The 17,473-nt window shown below is 58.4% G+C and overlaps 1 protein-coding gene across 1 annotated transcript; it reads left to right on the forward strand.

Annotated features, from left to right (window-relative positions):
• The first annotated feature begins 1,762 nt into the window (after positions 1-1,762).
• Positions 1,763-17,447, forward strand: Cnnm3 (cyclin and CBS domain divalent metal cation transport mediator 3). The gene is made up of 9 exons (XM_047522869.1): positions 1,763-3,021; positions 8,557-8,700; positions 9,671-9,820; positions 10,126-10,295; positions 10,422-10,518; positions 10,711-10,844; positions 11,184-11,322; positions 13,246-13,344; positions 13,847-17,447. Exons 1-8 carry the CDS (start codon positions 1,788-1,790, stop codon positions 13,293-13,295), a joined length of 2,118 nt encoding a protein of 705 aa, XP_047378825.1. The 5' UTR covers positions 1,763-1,787; the 3' UTR covers positions 13,296-13,344; positions 13,847-17,447.
• Positions 17,448-17,473: the final 26 nt, after the last annotated feature.

Genomic DNA, 17,473 nt, shown 5'->3' on the forward strand with positions numbered 1-17,473 from the left:
AAGTGGCACGGAGAAAGAAAGAAGCCACTCTGAGCAGCACTGCTTGCTCCATCCTGGGTTCACTGCCTCTTTGGATACAGACAGCGTAACTGACCGATTGTGTCGCCCAAGTTTGAGGGAATTGCTCTTCCACCCAAAGGCCCCCCTCCTCCCTAGCAAGAATGAGTTACAGGTTGTTTTCAAGAGGGCCTGAGGCCAGGGAAGAAAGTCACCCTTCGAAGGTGAGAGTCCTGTCTTTCGCTCCACAGGGAGTTTTTTCTTCCTGTCCTTTGAACTGGTTTTTGCTAGTTAATGACTTTCCAGGCATTTCCAGCACATCTTCTGTTCTATCTCATCAGCATTTTATCTTGACTTGAAGACAGAAGTGAAAACTGAATGGAATGAATCCGAATCCGGCACAAAGCTTATGCTACTTCTTCAAAGGAGACATGACAGTCCAGTGAAAAGGTGCACTAAGGTCTTTATTGCTGCTGCTGCTGGTTTTCTCCAGAATCTTCACGAGTGAAGCAAGCCAGTGGAAGGTCACACAGCACCATCTGGATAATAAAAACCCGAGAACATGGAGAAGCAGCTGGCCCAGTCGCTCTTCTGGGTTTACATCTCAATATTACCACATTTTAAAGAGATTTTTACTAGATATTTTTCCCTTCAGTTATTCACCATGGGCTTACCTGGTTTTGCACACATCGTGGTTTACTTATGGCCACAGTGCACGTACTTTTTAGATTGATGTTTTCAGGAGATAACAAATTGTTTCTATAGAGTCCTTTAAAGGCCATTTTAAAAGATATGTTGGAGCTGAAGAAATAGCTCCTTTTGGACAGCGCTTGCCTGCGGGCGCAAGGACCGCGGTTCAAATCCCCGGCCGCTCAAACGGGAAACAAACAAACAAACAAAAAAGATATGTTTACAATTTATCAACAGTCTACTTGTACTAGGAAGTCTGAAGAACATAAAAATTAGACAAAAATACAAAAATCACCGCGCGTGGTGGCGCATGCCTGTAATTCCAGCAGCTATGGAGGCTGAGGCAGGAGGATCACAAGTTCAAAGCCAGCCTCAGCAAAAGCAAGGCACTAATCATAACTCAATGAGACCCTGTCTCTAAATAAAATACAAAATGGAGTTGGGGGCTGGGGATATAGCTCAGTTGGTAGAGTGCTTGCGAAGCACAAGGCCCTGGGTTCAATCCCCAGTACCGCAAAGAAACAAAAACAAAATAGAGCTGGGGGTGTGGCTCAGTGGTGCAGAGCCTCTGAGTTCAATCCCCAGTATCCCCCCCCCAAAAAAAAAAATCACTTAATCCAGATGCTTATAGAGAAGCCTTGTTAGCAGATCATTTAAAATTTTAAATGGCCTCCTTGGTCCCGCGAGGTTTCTGGGCCCTTTACTAAGAAAACGGCCCATTTCCCATGCACTTGAATCTCCGTGTGCAACTTCAGGAGCGCCGAGGTCCGTGATTGGTGCGAGGCCCTGGGGCTTCCCAAAGCGCTGGCGGGCCTCCGGGCGCCGGAGTCCCGGGCCCTGACTGCCACCCCGCGTCCTCGGGCGCTGGCCACCGCTCGCCCTCTATGCAGTGGCCAGCAGCAGGGTAGAGCGCCCCACGCCCCCGACCCGCCCCGCGCGGCTTGTTTACTCCCCGGCGCAGCCTAGTCCGACCCCGGGGCCCGCCCTCGCCCGCCGCCCATTGGCCGAGACGGCGCGAAGACCGGCGACGATTGGCCGGGGAGGCGGGGCGCGGGGCGAGCGGGGTAGGCTGCGCGAGAGGCCGAGAGGGGCTGCAGGCGATGGCGGCGGCTGCGGGTCGGCTAGGCTGGCTGCTCGCCGCGCTCTGTCTGGGCAACGCCGCTGGGGAGACGGCGCCGGGCCCGCGAGTGCTGGGCTTCTGCCTGGAGGAGGACGGAGCGGCGGGCGCGGGGTGGGCGCTCGGAGGGGCTGTGCGGGCGGCGCCGGAGGCCACCTTCCGCCTGCGCCTCCTGGGCTCGGGCTTCGCCAACAGCTCCTGGACCTGGGTGGCCCCCGAGGGCGCAGGCTGCCCGGAGGGCGGGCCGGCCTCGGCGCCCGAGGAGACGGCGGACCCCGCAGGCCAGTGGCGCGCGCTGCTGTGTCTGCGCGCCCAGGCCGTGCCCCCAAACTCGGCGCTGCTTGCGGTGCGCGTGGAGCCAGGCGGCGGGGCAGCTGAGGAGGCGGCGCCGCCCTGGGCGCTGGGCCTGGGGGCGGCCGGGCTGCTGGCGCTGGCGGCCTTGGCGCGGGGCCTGCAGCTGAGCGCGCTGGCGCTGGCGCCGGCCGAGGTGCAGGTGCTGCGCGAGAGCGGTTCGGAGGAGGAGCGTGCGGCGGCGCGGCGCCTGGAGCCCGCGCGGCGCTGGGCCGGCTGCGCCCTGGGCGCGCTGCTGCTGCTGGCTAGCCTGGCGCAGGCGGCGCTGGCGGTACTGCTGTACCGAGCGGCCGGCCAGCGCGCGGTGCCCGCGGTGCTGGGCTGCGCGGGGCTGGTGTTTCTGGTAGGCGAAGTGGTGCCGGCCGCCGTGAGCGGGCGCTGGGCGCTGGCGCTGGCACCGCGCGCGCTGGGCCTCAGCCGCCTGGCGGTGCTGCTCACCCTGCCCGTGGCGCTGCCCGTGGGGCAGCTGCTGGAGCTGGCGGCGCGGCCCGGGCGGCTGCGGGAGCGCGTGCTGGAGCTAGCGCGCGGAGGCGGCGACCCCTATAGCGACCTCAGCAAGGGTGTGCTGCGCTACCGGACCGTGGAGGACGTGCTCACGCCGCTCGAAGACTGCTTCATGCTGGACGCCAGCGCCGTGCTGGACTTCAGCGTCTTGGCCAGCATCATGCAGAGCGGCCACACGCGCATCCCGGTGTACGAGGAGGAGCGCTCCAACATCGTGGACATGCTCTACCTCAAGGACTTGGCCTTCGTGGACCCCGAAGACTGCACGCCGCTCAGTACCATCACCCGCTTCTACAACCACCCACTCCACTTCGTCTTCAATGACACCAAGCTCGATGCCGTCCTGGAGGAGTTCAAGCGAGGTAACGACCTGGGGACCCAGGAGGGGACGCACATGCCAGTGCCCTGTCCTGGAAAAGGGGTGGAGGATATGAAGTCCTAGAATGAGACCTCCCCTTTTCCGGAATGTGATGGCCTTGCATCTAGCTGTGACCTTTTGAAATATTTAGAAGCGGATGCCGTGCCATAGAAGCAAATACCTTAACATCCCCCTCTGGTGAAACTTGCCATTTGGCTGTAATTCCCCGAGACCATTCTGTACACTGGGCTTTGTATGCCCCAAACTCATGGATACAAACCAAAAGGACGTGTGAAAGTTAGATGTCTAGGTGCTGTTATCTGCACGTTTAATACCACATTAGCTGGCCGGTGATATTTCTTGGACCTTGCCAGGGTCCCTGTTGCTGCAGACAGGGAATGACTCATAAATACTTTCTTGCAGGAGAAGAAACTTTCACTTTGATTTCACCCAAACAGCTTTATGGGTGCTGGTTTAATCTCCTTTTCCCTTGTCTTCCTCTGTTTTCCCTTTTCAACCTCCCCTTTTCTCACCCTAGGAACCATTCTCAAGTTCTCCCTTCACCCCGTCCTTTCATCTGAATTGTCTGTGCAGCTCCCTGGGTGGAGGGAAAACCGTGGGGCTCTCCAGGTTCGAAGGCCAGGGCTCCCTGGTGTCCCCTCCTCCTCCCTCCAGCGTTCATCCCAGAGTCCGACAACTGCTTGGCTGCCAGCCATGCTTCTCACCTCTGAACTCCTGCAGGATGAGGGGAGGGGCTGCCATGGCTCTGGATGGACTTGACCCTAGAGGCTGCATGATGGGAGGGGAAGTATGCAAAACCCCTGGCATTTCTGGCAGCTGGGAAGTCTCCTTGCCCCAGTTCTGCCTGGGAGCTGCTGGTGAGCTGGACAGTCAGGGCAGGAAGGGGCTTTCTTGTAATGACTCCCTTGTTGAGCCAGGCTCTGGTATGGGCTCTCTACAACTTACATCCCTTCGTTTTTCTTTTGGTACCAGGAATTGAACCCAGGGGCACTCGACCACTGAGCCACATCCCCAGCCCTGGCTTGTATTTCATCTAGAGACAGGGTCTCACTGCGTTGCTTAGCGCCTCACTTAGTTGCTGAGGCTGACTTTGAACTCTCGATCCTCCTGCCTTGGCCTCTCGGGCCACTGGGATCACAGGCGTGTGCCCCTGCGCCCAGCCCTCGTCTCATTTTGTCCTTGCACCAGGCCTGGATGCAGCTCAGGTTTGGGTGAGAGGCCTGGACAGGCGTTCTGCCTGATCTGTTGGAGAACATCTTGGGTTTTCCTGGCCATTTCCCTAGAAAGCCATGCGGCCCGCCCCCTGGGAATGACCCTGGGGTGGACCCAGCTGAGTCTCCTGGTGGTGATCATGCTGTCCGGCCAGACAGCTCTGGCGCAGTGACGGCGGGGTGGGCTCCATCTCCTCCCAGCTCTGAGCCCCTGCACCTGCACCCTCGCTCACGGTCCTCAGCTGTCGGCCATGAGCAGGTAAAGGGTCTGGAGACGACTCGTCCTGCATGCCGCTCCTGTGCTTGGTGGCAGAGCGGTGGTCACTCCTGGGCGGACTCTGCTGGTAGGTGGTGCTTGTCACTCAGAGGATTTAGCAGAAGGGGTGAACCTGGAAGTGCAGGTTCCCCTTCCAGAGTGGTCCGGGGTAGAGACCATAGGTGTCCCTTTGGTATTCTAAGCTGTCATGTTTGGTTCCTTCAAAACACATTTGCTCTGGGGTCTGGTCGCAGCGGATTCCTGCTTCCTCTGCTTCTGAGCTGTCGCTGTGGGAGACGGGGTGGCGGGGAAGGCAGTCGCCCCTCTCTGGAACTGAAGGGAAGAATTTCATGCTGTTTAGGATGAGGTTGGTGAGAACCTCGTTTCCCATCGCCATGGTCTTGCCTTTCAAATGTGACAGGCAAGCTTGACCTGGGGTTAATAGGCATCCTAGCTGGGAGGAATTCCAATGTTCATAGAGGCCGTCGGGGGTGGAGCCGCCTTGTTGGTGGTACCTGGGCTCAAGAGGGGTGTGGAATGTCCTGGAAGCGCAGGGAAAGGACCAGTTCAAGGGAAGGAGAGCGGTCAGGAGAGGAGGGCCAGCTGAGATGGGGAGGTACAGGTAGCGGCCGGGAAGACATGGTGCATGTCTTACACCGTAGACAGGCCTCCTGAGCTGGCGCGGAGGGGAGCCAGGGGCAGTGGCTGGTGGGGAGGAGCCTTGTTGGTTTTTCCGTCGGGTGGGTGGACCTGTTGTCCTGGGGTGGGCAGCGGGAGCAGGTTCACACTGCCTGGTGCTGGAGGGCGGGCGAGTCCCTTCCTGGTTGAATCAGACCGTCCCAGAGCCAGCTAACAACGTGTGGAAAGCCTCTTCCTAGAAGCCGGTGGTGGGGAGGAAGGACAGGGAGGGCCCTGCAGGTCCAGTGAGGCCCCAGAGGAGTGAGTGAGGCCATTCTTGGGGCCCAGCGGCCCTGTCTTCCCAGTGCCACCCTGGAGCCATCTTGCCTTCTCTCTGCAGTCCTGTGGCGGGCCCGCGTTTCTCCTTGTTAAAGTCACTTTGTCCTCTTCTTTCCCGCATCCTCTGCTGATGAACCTGTTGCTGTCTTCCTGGCATTGGCGGTTTTAGAAATCAATCGATCCTTCCCCATCTCTGCCCACCAATCTTCCTGGAGCCAGGAGTCGCCTGGCGTCTTGGCCAGTGCAGTCAGGGCCTTGTTCCTGTCCCTCCTTCCGAGCATCGTCTGCTTGGAAACTTGGTAAGCTGGGGGAGAGGCGCCCCCGTGCAGACCTGAGGTGACACAGCGATTATTTTGTGCACACATCACCAGGCAGTCTGAGTGCTTGGATCTCCTCTACAGCCACTAACCCTGACTGCCTTCGCTGGGCCTGTGTGGAGGCTCAGGAAGTAAGTGAGAAAAAGATTAGGGCAGACGAGCTTTTCAGAGACAGCCGGTTCTGGTTTACCGTCTTGTTAGAAGCCAAGTAATTGCCACCATGCTGAGAAGAGTCGGACCTCTCAGGCGTCTGGGAGGAATGTTAGCATGTGACTTTTCTCACAGCACTTGTGCACTTAATTTTTTTTTACAGAACAACAAAGGGAGCCAGAATGCCTGTAATCACAGACTCTGGGGAGGCCGAGGCAGGAGGATTGAACATTGGAGGCCAACCTGGGCAACTGAGCGAAACCCTGTCTCAAAATAAAAAGGGCTAGAAGCATAACTCAGTGATTGAGCCCTTGCCTAGCCTGTGCAGACCCCCCCACACCCCAGCTCTGCAAACTAGAAGGGGGCAGGGACAGAGGAAAGATGGAGAAAATGAAAGTCGAGGTGCATTTTCAAAGGTATTCTAGAAGTTGGGCATCATGCAAATGTCTTCCAGCATCCAAATAGCTGGAGTACTCCTGAGCCTATGACCTCAAAACTTGAGCTTTTCCAGAGTTTTCTTATGGCGGTAGGTCATGCCTTGCCACCCTCCTGGATCCACGGGCTGGCCCTGTGAGCTCCTGCAGATGTCCCTATGAGCGGTTTGGTCCTGTCAGGTGGCGGTAAGCTTTAACCTGCCAGCTGCCTTGTCTGAGCCCCCTGCTGCCTTCCCAAGGTTGCTTTCTGGCCCTCAGGCATCAGGTCTTGAGGGTAAGTCACATGGAGGAACCCCAGCTTACTTCCGGTCGTTATTAAATCATCCTGTCGGTGGTCATGGGAAAGCGTGTGTGTGTGTGTGTGTGTGCGCGTGCGTGTGTGTGTGTGTACTTCGCCCGTGTTTGACAGGCAGGGAGAAGTGAGTCCCTTCCTGTAGGTGGCCTCCACAGGGACAGCTTCCTGAAGGGAGGGAGCTGAGGTCAGGCCTCTCTGCTCTGAGGTGGCCTTTAGACCCTGAGCTTTGGTTTCAGGGATCCCGAGACGTCGCTCGGCTTCCCCAGCTGGCCTGCGGGTCTGCCTTCTGGGGCAGAGCAGCTGTGGCCCTTGCAGAAATGGTGCCTGCACCCCGGCCTGAGACCCTCCCAGCACAGTCAGGGGGTGGGAAGAATCTAGAAACACGGGTGCCCTGATTCAGGGCCTGTGACTCAGCAGGACTGGGTGGAGATCTCCAGGGACTCTGGGCCTTTTCCTCCTGGAAAGGGGGCGATGACTTAATGTGGTCATTTCCATCTTGACTTTTTGTTCAGGAATACTAGAGTATCCTGAAGAAGGATGCTTTATTTAATTAAGCCCTTGGCATGTGGAGTGTGAGTCACACAAAGATTTTTTGCTTGCTGGAAGGATTCCTGGAGCAGACCCCCCCACCCCGCCCTGTGCAGGTCTATACCAGCACCAACCTTGGCTTTTCCACTTGTACCAGAAGAGGGCGCGCTCAGTGCTGCGGCCCTGCGGGGTGCTGAGGAGCACTGGGGAGCGCACTAGCCTTACTTAGGGTGCACTGTAAGCGTCAGGCACACACCAGATTCAGAGACTCTGTGCAAAAGGGCTAAGCTCTCTGTTACTGTTTTTTGTGTATTATGTATTAAAATATTTTAGCTATATTGAATTATTTAAAACAGTATTAAATTTAATTCTGCCTATTTCTTCTGCTTCTTTGTGGCATTAGGGTTTGAACCCAAGGATGCTTCCCACTGAGCTACATTTCCAGCCTTTTTTGTTTTTTATCTTGAGTTTGGACTTTTCTAATGTGCCCACGCAAAAGATCTTATTTTCCACTTGTGACTTTTGCCTTCTGTTTCCTTCAGATAGATATAAAGTTTTGTGGCTGAAAAGCACTTACCTCCTGCAGAGTCTATTCTGGAAGTTCCCCAGTGTTCCCTGACACCCTGGTACATGGGTTGTTCTCAATCTGCCTGCTCTCACTAACCCAAGTAGGAAGATGGCACGGGAAGGACCAGGAGCAAGGTGGCCCAGTCCCGGCTCCTGCTGACCTGCCTGCACAGCTTGGATTCTGAACGGCCACCTCCCACTATCTCCATTACTGACTGACCTCCAGAGGGCAGCCTTAATTAGGAGGACCTCCCGCAGAGTCGGGCGGGGTGGGCCCCTGGGCTCCCCCTTGGTGCTGTCCCAAGGCATCCAGCGTGTCTGGAATCGGGGTCCTCGCAGTGGACACTCGCAGTTGCTGTGGAAGACCTCTGTGTTCCAGACAGGATGCCCTTGGCTAGACCTCCCCATGGCTCGGAGTCCCAGACCTGGGGCTGATCCCAGCTCTGCTGCTGTCTGGGGCCTCAAGCCGATGAACACACCTGAGATTTTGCTGAGCACGTTGAGAACTTGGAGAAGCCTGCACGTGGGCCTGTTCCCAGCTACTCAGGAGGCTGAGGCAGGATCGCAGGTTCAAGGCCAGCCTGGGCAACTTAGGCCCTGACTCAAAGTAAAAAATAAAAAAAGGACTGGGGATGTCACTCAGTGGTGGAGCACCCCTGGGTTCAATCCTCAATACCAAAGAAAAAAAACTTAGGGCGTCAGCCCAGAGTCCAGCACAAACATTGTGGTGGGCTCATACCAGGGGAAGCTGGGACTAATGGGGGGCCTCCTGCAAGCTCTAAATGAGTGTCCCCTCCCCACAGGGAAGTCCCACCTGGCCATCGTGCAGAAGGTGAACAACGAGGGCGAGGGCGACCCCTTCTATGAGGTGCTGGGCCTGGTCACCCTGGAGGACGTCATCGAGGAGATCATCAAGTCCGAGATCCTGGACGAGTCTGAGGACTACCGTGAGTTTTGACTTCAGCCGTTTTGACCCAGCTGGTCCTTCCAGTGACCCGAGACACACTTGCGTACCAGAGGCTGGTGAGTCTCTGTGCTGCTAGAAACCGGCTCCCCCCAGCCAGGCCCCCTTCTCCCTGCCCCGCGTGGGTTGGTAATGCCACCCGTGGCAGGGCTCACTCCTGCCCCTCGCTGCGGGCCGGGAGACCCGTCCCGTCTGTGGGCTTGCAGCCTCTGTGCGTGCTGGGGCTGTGTGGTGCTTCTCCATCGGGCTCTTCCAGTTCTTCGCGCCTTTCTGCCACAGGTTCTCTGTTGCCATTCTTTTGGCTGGTGGTGTAGCTCATTTGGAAGGCACTTGCCTGCTAGCCTGGATGAGGCCCCGGGTTCTGTCCCCAGCACCACAAGAAGGGAAAAGGCTCCCATCCTTTACTCTTAAGAGCCTCCTGCCCCACCGACAGCCCTGGGCCCCCGAGGCTGTCATTCCAAGCCGTGGAATGATGGCTGCTCTTTGCAGGGCAGACTCGGCCTGTGCTTCAGAGATCTGGGCCTCCTGCGAGCACTTGGGGCCCTGAGCTGCCCAGCACATTGCTAGCCCGCACATCTGTCCCCAGCACAGTGTCTTTGGTCCAGTCCTGAGACTGACCGGGACCTGAGGTCCCGAGGTTAGCCACCACCACCATCTGCCACCAGGGGTGTGCGTGCCCAGCGAGGGCTTCCCAGGGGCCTGCTGGTGGCAGATGCTGCTTTTCTCTTCAGCGTTCTTTCTGCCCAACTCCAAGCAAGGGGGCAGTCCTTTCTCACTTCCGTGGGACACATTTGGAATGAGGGCCACTGCCCCTGTCCTGGGCACCAGGGTCACTGTGGGGATGGCAACCAGGCTCCAGGGGGTGCAGCGTCAGGGTGTGTCCCTGGGAAGGAGGAGTGGGCCCCAGGTGGACCACGGCTTGTGCCTGAGCTGCCGTCTTCTCACCTCCTCAGGAGACGCTGTGGTGCGGAGGACGGCCGCCTCCCTGAGTGCCCCTCTCAAGCGCAAGGAGGAATTTTCCCTGTTCAAGGTTCCTGACGACACGCACAGGGCCAAGATCTCGCCTCAGCTGCTCCTGGCCACCCAGCGCTTCCTTTCCCGAGGTGAGGGGGGCGCTCCGTGTCCCTGTTCCGCTCACCCACCGGCGGGTCAGGGGACCGCTCCCGATCCCTGTGAGCAGGAGGGTCTCCAGGGGGACACCTCTGCTTCCTCTGGACCCGGCGGCTGGCCCAGGTGGCCAGGAGCAGAGTCAGGCTTTGCCCCTGGCCAGGGTGGCCAGGGAGCCTCGGCTGGGCCTGGCACGTGCCCTGCCCTGTGGAGGGTGGCGGCTCGGGTCACGGGAGCTGGGTGGGCACAGGAGCCGGCTGCTCGGCCCAGTAGGCACCGCTCCCTCTCGGCTTTGGGGCAGAGGTGGACGTGTTCAGCCCACTGCGCGTCTCCGAGAAGGTCCTCCTGCACCTGCTGAGGCACCCCAGCGTCAACCAGGAGGTGACGTTTGACGAGAGCAACCGCCTGGCTGCTCACCACTACCTGTACCAGCGCAGCCGGCCGGTGGATTACTTCATCCTCATCCTGCAGGTGACGGCCCGCAGCGCGTGGGCGGGGACGTCCCAGGCCCATGGCGGCTGTCGGGGTTCCCCTTGTGCTGCCTCCTGACGGGAAGCTGACCGCCCGCTTGTCTGTCTGCCCGCCCTCTCCTCCCAGGGCAGGGTGGAGGTGGAGATTGGGAAGGAGGGCCTGAGGTTTGAGAACGGGGCCTTCACCTACTACGGAGTGTCCGCCCTGACCACGCCGTCCTCGGGTGAGCCACGGCGCGGCAGAAGCGCGGGCCTTCTCGCGCACCCTGTGCGCGCCATCCCTGCGGAGCCTCCCAGTCCTGTGTCCCACCCTCTCCCGAGTCCCCACCCTGTCCCCTCTCAGGGCGTCTGGGGTGGGCCCCAGAGCCTGCGGTTGTCCCAGTGGCTCCGCCATCACTGACCCTTCCTCTTGGTAGTCCACCAGTCCCCAGTGTCCTCGCACCAGCCCTCCCGCCATGACCTGCAGCCCGAGCCAGCCGACGGCACCCGCTCCTCTACGTACTGTCCCGACTACACCGTCAGGGCCCTCTCTGACCTGCAGCTCATAAAGGTGACCGCCAGGGCTGGGTGTTGTGCTGGCGCCGACTGACTTTGTGTCGCTAAGCGGCTAGGCCAGCTGGTCGCAGTGTGTGTGGAGAATGAAGTCTGAGCGACACAGGCCCGAGAGTCAGACCCTGCGCTGCCTGAATGTGGGGCCTGGACTCCCCAACCGTGTGGCTTGGCGGTCTCGGGCCTCGACGCTGGCCTCCCTTCTCGTTGCCCCGCCCTTCCCTGCTCCTCTCTCTCCCTGGGTCCTCACGCGGCCCAGTTCAGTCAGAGGTGTGGGCTCGCACTGTGCTGTGTCCCCCTTCACAGCCTGCCCCTGCTGGGTGACGCTTCTGTCCTCCAGGTCACACGGCTGCAGTACCTCAATGCACTCCTGGCCACCCGAGCCCAGAGCCTGCCACCGTCCCCCGAGAACTCTGACCTCCAGGTCCTCCCAGGCAGCCAGACCAGGCTGCTCAGTAGCAAGACCGCGGCAGCTGCCGGTAAGCCCCGGTGACAGGTCCGTCCCGCTTCCCTGCAGACCTGCTGGCCTCACGCTGCCTGCCCTGTGCCCTCCTGGCTCTGCTCTTCTTGCTGTCCCTGTCCCTTCTTGCTGTCTGAGTGGCTCAGTGACAGCCATAGCTCAGCTGGTGTGAGGCCCGGAGGGACACCCAGAATGGGTCAGCTTTCTTAGGAGGCTGGAGGTGGGAGTCCACCCCGCTCAGAGCTTCTGGCCTCTTAGAATTAGGGTTCCGTCACTTGGAGGATGAAGAGTTGGGGTGCCGTGGGCCCAGCTGGGAAGGGGTGTGGCGAAGGAGCTCGGGGAGGCTGGGAGTGAGAGCCTCTCTCAGGCCCCAGGGCAAGCAGGAGGAGCGTGCCCACAGACGTGGCACCGTGGGCAGGAACCGGGTGGCAGTGGGGACTGAGTTGGGCAGGGGCAGGATTGAAGTCAGAGGCTTCCTGTGGTGGCTCCTAGGCCCGTGGAGTCCCCGCATGGGGTCTGAGATGCGGCAGCGGGGCCGGCGTACAGGCTGCCCCGTCTCCTCGCCCCGCCAGCCCTGGGAGCCAGCCCTTGCTGGGACTCGCCCTGGCGCAGCGCTGAGCTGCGGCTTCACTTGGGCAGCCTCTGCAGGGTCCTGAGGCGGGAGCCGCTCTGCCCGTCTTACAGAAGCAGAAGGGGAGTGGAGGGCCAGGCCTGCAGGGCCTCCCGGGCAGCGCCAGCTCTGGTCACTCAGACCTGCCCTTGAGGACAAACGTGGTTCTTCAATAGGTCCTTTCTGAATTGCGAGTGGCATGTGGGTGCAGGAGACAGAGCCCCCAAGCCGTGGCCACGATGGTGGCTCAGCCTGTGTGGCTCCCACTCGGGTGCTGGTGAGACCAGGCTCTGGGTATGGGCCACGCGCACAGTGGTTCACACCGTCCCATTAGACCTGGGTCTCAAAACCCAAGACTTTTCTTTAAAAAGTGAGCCATTTGGTTTTGGTTTCGCCGCCTCAGCATTTTCTGGCTCCATCTGCAGCTCAGGCAGCTCCTGCCGTGCTGTGTGCAGGGCACAGACCTCAGCCAGGAGCGCTGCCGCCGCCTCGGCCTCTTACCACAAACCCAGAGTGCTGGGGACGGACCCAGGCCTTCACACGCCAGGCGAGCGCCCGCCACTGAGCTCCACCCCCGCCCCGTGAGACTGGAAGCCCGTTGGTTCCAGCTGCGCGCTGGGCCAGCCTAGAGTCTTCTTAGTGGCTCGCGGGTCATTTCCTCTTTGTAACAGATTACGCAAGGCTCCGTTGACATACGTTGGTTTGTTCCGCGTGGTGCAACCCGACGTTTGCCTCAGTGAGCTTGCCTGCTGTCTGAGCTCCCTGCCTGAACTCTCGGGGCTCTTCCTGTGAGTGTCCCTGCTAGCCTGGCACTTCACTTTCTGGAGAGCTCAGTGTCACTGTGCAGGGTGGTCTCAGCGGGGCGCTGCTTATTAAACGGTGCAGGTGTGAACCGTGCCCTGGAGGCTGGCACTAGATCCCCCCAGAGAAGGGCCGTTGTTGAACCGTGGGAAACAGCCGTTGCAGGTAGTCTCCCACAGGGGCCAGCACGCGGTGCAGGGGCCAGATCTGGCCAGCTGCCTGTGTGTAAATAGATCTTACTGGAAGCTTCCCGTGTGCTGATGGCTCGTGTCTGGCTGCCTCTGCGAGACGGAGCTGTGACAGAGCCTGAGTGGCCTGCAAAACCTATGAGTCCACCCGTCACTGAGAGCACTCTGACCTCCCATTCGAACTCTGAGTCTGTCCTCCACAGGGCTCACAGGCCCTGCCCGAGGGCAGGTGTGGCGTTTGGCCCAGCTGGCGCCCCACTGCCCCGGCCTCCGCCTGTGCTGCTGGAGCCCGGGCTCCGTGGCCGCCCAACAGCCTGTCGTCTTCTCTCTCTGCTCTCTTTAGCCTTCCCAGTAGACCTTTCCCTCTTTGGCACATTTGGAAACTGCAGTTGATAAATGACTGTGGACTAGTGAGCCTTTTTTGTTTTAAGAGAACACTAAGGTAAATGTCTCCCTTCCCCTTCTCTTGGCTTAGCTTTCCAGCTGGCTGGCTGCGCGCCGCACAGGCTCCCGGGCGGGAGGGCGCTTCTCCCGGGCTGGGGGTGGGCGCACGGTTCCTCCTGGAAGCCGGAGGGGTGGGAAGCCCCGCTCGTCCTTGGGAGATGAAGCTTCCTTCCAGCACCAGGCGTGTGATAGTCCAGGGCAGGTTCCTCTTGCCCGGGGTGGTGGCGTAGGCCCTCTGGGTCGGAAGTCCACGGCCTAGACTCCTTGTCTTGTGCAGTGGCCTCTGTCCTCCCGTGGCTTTTCCTCTGTGAGGCCACATTAGGCTGATCATGTTCCCAACCAGTCCCTCCAGCTCTGCCTCCAGGCCTCCTCAGGTGTTCGGAGGTGCCCAGGCCCCTGTGCTTTTCCTGCTGCCCTGTCCTCCAGACTCAGTGCTTGGTGTGGGAGGGCCGCTGCCTCGTCGGCGTGGATACTCACTCTTCTTTTCCTCTCTCCCCCAGGGTCCAGCCACAGCCGGCCTTGCGTCCCAGTGGAGGAGAGCCCTGGGCGGAACCCAGGAGTCTAACTGCTGGCCAGCGGCCCAAGCTGAAGCATGGACGTGCCCGTGGGGAGCTGGAGGGAGCCTTGTGGTAGCTTCAGGCCAGCCTGTCCCCACTGCTCCAGGCCACGTTTTAGATGGCCCTTACAGGGGCAGGTGCTGGGCCTCAGTGCCAGGGGTCTGCAGCAGGCCCTGCTCTCTTTCAGGAGATGGGCTCAGCCGGGCAGGCCTGCTCTGGACGAAGCAAAAGGAACAGAATCATCTCTGGTCCCCAGGCCCAGCCTCTCCTCCCTGACGCTGCGACAGAGCAGCGTGTGTGTACCTCCTCAAGCCGGGCGCCGCGTGAGCACAGTGCCCTCCACGTGGCGTGGCCTGTGCCTGCTTTGCTTCTAATTGGCTAACCCTCTGCTGCTGGCAGCACTTTCTGAGTGAACGGAGTTTTAGCTGGGGCTCAAATCGCGGCCTGGTCCACGGCATCCTGGGCGGCTCCCCTTAGCGTGGCACGATTGGTTCCCGTGCCCGGCCCTTCCACGTGCCAAACCGAGAAGCAGGTCTCCTGCAGGTCCGTTCCTCGCCCTGCGCCCTCCCATGGAGGTAGCTCTTCTGAACCCTTGTGGAGTCCTGAGCACCTGGTGAGGCCAGCACCGCCTGTGGCCAGCCCTCCAGCCTGGGCTTGGGTGCCACCAACAGTATCGGCAGTTTCTGTTTTGAGAAGAGGTCAGGCGGGGAGGAAGGGGTCACCCTGTGCGTCAGCCTGTCTCCACCCCGGGGAGAGTGGGGTCCCCTCCCACCTGCCTGGTGCTGCACAGCAAGCAAGGGACAGGAGGGCTGCTCGGGACCAGCTGCACCCAGGTCACCTTTCTTCTTAAAAAAGAAATTACGGTTTCTCTCACATCTGTAACACATTCAAGTTCTTTGCCTTTTTTTTCCCCCTAGTGACAGTTTTAGAAAAGTGGGATCCAGAGACATTTGCTTTTTTCTTCCAGTTTACCCGTATTTCTTCCTGTTGAGCTATGTGGAAACCGGGGCATCACAGATACGGGGTCTCAGACTGTGGGGGTGGGCTGTGGAGCCCCTCAAGGACATCCGGGTCCTTGTGAGTGGGACTGAAGGCCAAAAGTAGAATGCGTGCTTGCCTAGAAATCACTCCAGTGGGAGCAAACCCTGCGTCACCTCTCTCCTCAGCAGGGCTTGAATCTTGGCTGTGCCTCAGAGTCACCTAACAGACTGAAACTCTGAGCTGGCCAGGCACAGTGGCGCCGCAGCACGGCCTGTCATCCCAACGGCTCGGGAGGCTGAGGCAGGAGGATGGCGAGTTCAAAGCCAGCCTAGTGCAAAGCTTAGTGTAACAGCGAGGCACTAAGCAGCTCACTTCTTGTCACTCAATAATATATAAAATAGGGCTGGGGTGTGGCTCAGTGCTTGAGTGCCCCTGGATTCAAGCCCTAGTGCTGAAAAAAAAATTTTTTTTATGCCTGAGCCCACTGCTGAGATATCCACCTCTGTCCTTCTGGACACCAGGGTTTAATTTTTTGAAATGGTTTTCTATCCACAGACGAGTTCCACATGCCCTTCACCCACCCAGCTTCCCCCGTTAACATCTTACATAACCTGGGTACATTTATACACTGAAAAATGAACATGGGTGCAGAATCCTCACTAAACCACAGGCTTTATTTGGGTCTGGCTGTTTTTTCCCATAACATCCTTGCTCCATTGCGGGATCCGATCCAGGATACCAAGTTCCGCACAGAGCTCATGCTTTCTTTTCCTAATTTTTATTCTTACATAATTTACTCGTAGGAAGTTGCAAAAGTAGAGGTCCCACGCTCCCCTTACCTGGGTTCCCTCAGTGGTCGCTACCCAGTCACAGTGCAGTATCAAAACCAGGGCTTTGACACAGGCGTGCAGCGTGTGCTGATTGTATGACTGCCCCTGCGTCACTGCAAGGGTCCCCCTGAGCTGCCCTGGAGAGCCCCCCACGCCATCCCCGGCCCCTGGCAGCCACCAACCTGGCCCTCGCCACTCTCGTGTTGCAGTTTCAAGAATGTGCAAATGAGTCACAGTGACCATGGGGGACTGGCTTGTGGCGCTCTGCGTGATTGTCTGGAGACGAGGCCGGGTCACCGCCTGCCGGTGGTTCGTTCCTTTTCATTGCTAAGTGGTGTTCCCCGTGTACTTGGCATCCTGTTGGAGGACATCTGGGTGGCTTCCAGTTTTCGGCTATTCCAAATAAAGCTGCTATGAACACCACGCCATGTGCACGTGGATCTGCGAAGATTGGCTCCCTCTTCTCCGATAAGTGCCAGGAGAGCCATTGCCAGGGTTGGTCGTGGCGTGTCTTCCCAGCAGGACAGAAGCAGCCTCTGCCGCCAGGTGGCGGCGCTGTTCCCTCTGGCTGTTCTCAGGTGTGCAGCAGTACCTCGCAGTGGCTTTCATTTCATTTCCTAAATGGCTAGCAGGGGACATCTCTGTCCACGTCCTTTGCCACTTTCTAGTTGGATGGCAGTCTTGAAGTTCCTCCTGTGTTCTAAATGCTAAGTCTTGTCGGGTGATTGGTTTGCAAATACTTTTTCCTGGACTGTTGCTGTAATTGGATCCGAAGTGCCTGGCCCACGTGTGAGACTGGGTCTTCAGCTTGCAGGGCTCCTGGGAGGTGGGGCAGCGCAGGAGGCAGGAGCTAGTGGGAGGGAGGGAGGCCCTGGGGGCAAGCCTTGAAGGGGACAGGGACCTGGCCTCTTCCTCTCCCTTCAGGCCAAGGTCTTCTCCACTGTGCGTTCTTGCCACGATGTGTAGACCCAACAGGAAGGAACTTGGCAATAGGGCCAAGTGACCGTGGGCAGGGACCTCTGAAACCATGAGCTAAAATAACCCTTTCTTCATTTTCGGCTGATGGCTTCAGGCCGTCACGGTAACGGCGTAACACACGTAGCTTATTACGTTTTCATCCTCTCAACAGGGACTGACTTAGAGCAATGGCTTTGATTTTGATGAAGTCACTTTACTGATTTTTCTTTTTATGAATTGTGCTTTTAGTGTCATATCTAAAAAATTACTTACCTAGTCCAAGACCCCAGAAGTTGTCTTTTTTTTTTCCCCTAAAACTTTTATGTTTTACATTTAAGTTGTGGTCCATTTAAAAAAAAAAAATTGTTTTTTGGTAGTTGGAGATGGACAGAATGCCTGTATTTTGTTTATCTTTATGCAGTGCTAAGAATCAAGCCCAGTGCCTCACACGTGCTAGCCAAGCGCTCTGCCACTGAGCCACAGCCCCAGTCCCAAGTTGTGGTCCATTTTGAATTCATCTTAGGTCAAGTCTCATTTTTTTTAAGCCCACAGGTGTCCAGTTGTTCTGGTACCATTTCTTGAAAAGGCACCTACCTAGCCCCTACATATCTGTCCCTTGTTTACCTATATAATAAGTCTTAAAATCAGTAGATAGAGCTGGGTGCGGTGGCACATGGCTATAATCCCAGAGACTCAGGAGGCTGAGGCAGGAGGATCACCAGTTCAAAACCAGCCTCAGTAACAGCAAGGTGCTAAGGTCTTGGTGAGACCCTGCCTCTAAATAAAATACAGAAAAGGGCTG

The sequence above is a fragment of the Sciurus carolinensis genome, chromosome 13 (assembly GCF_902686445.1).
Source record: "Sciurus carolinensis chromosome 13, mSciCar1.2, whole genome shotgun sequence".
Taxonomy (NCBI): domain Eukaryota; kingdom Metazoa; phylum Chordata; class Mammalia; order Rodentia; family Sciuridae; genus Sciurus; species Sciurus carolinensis.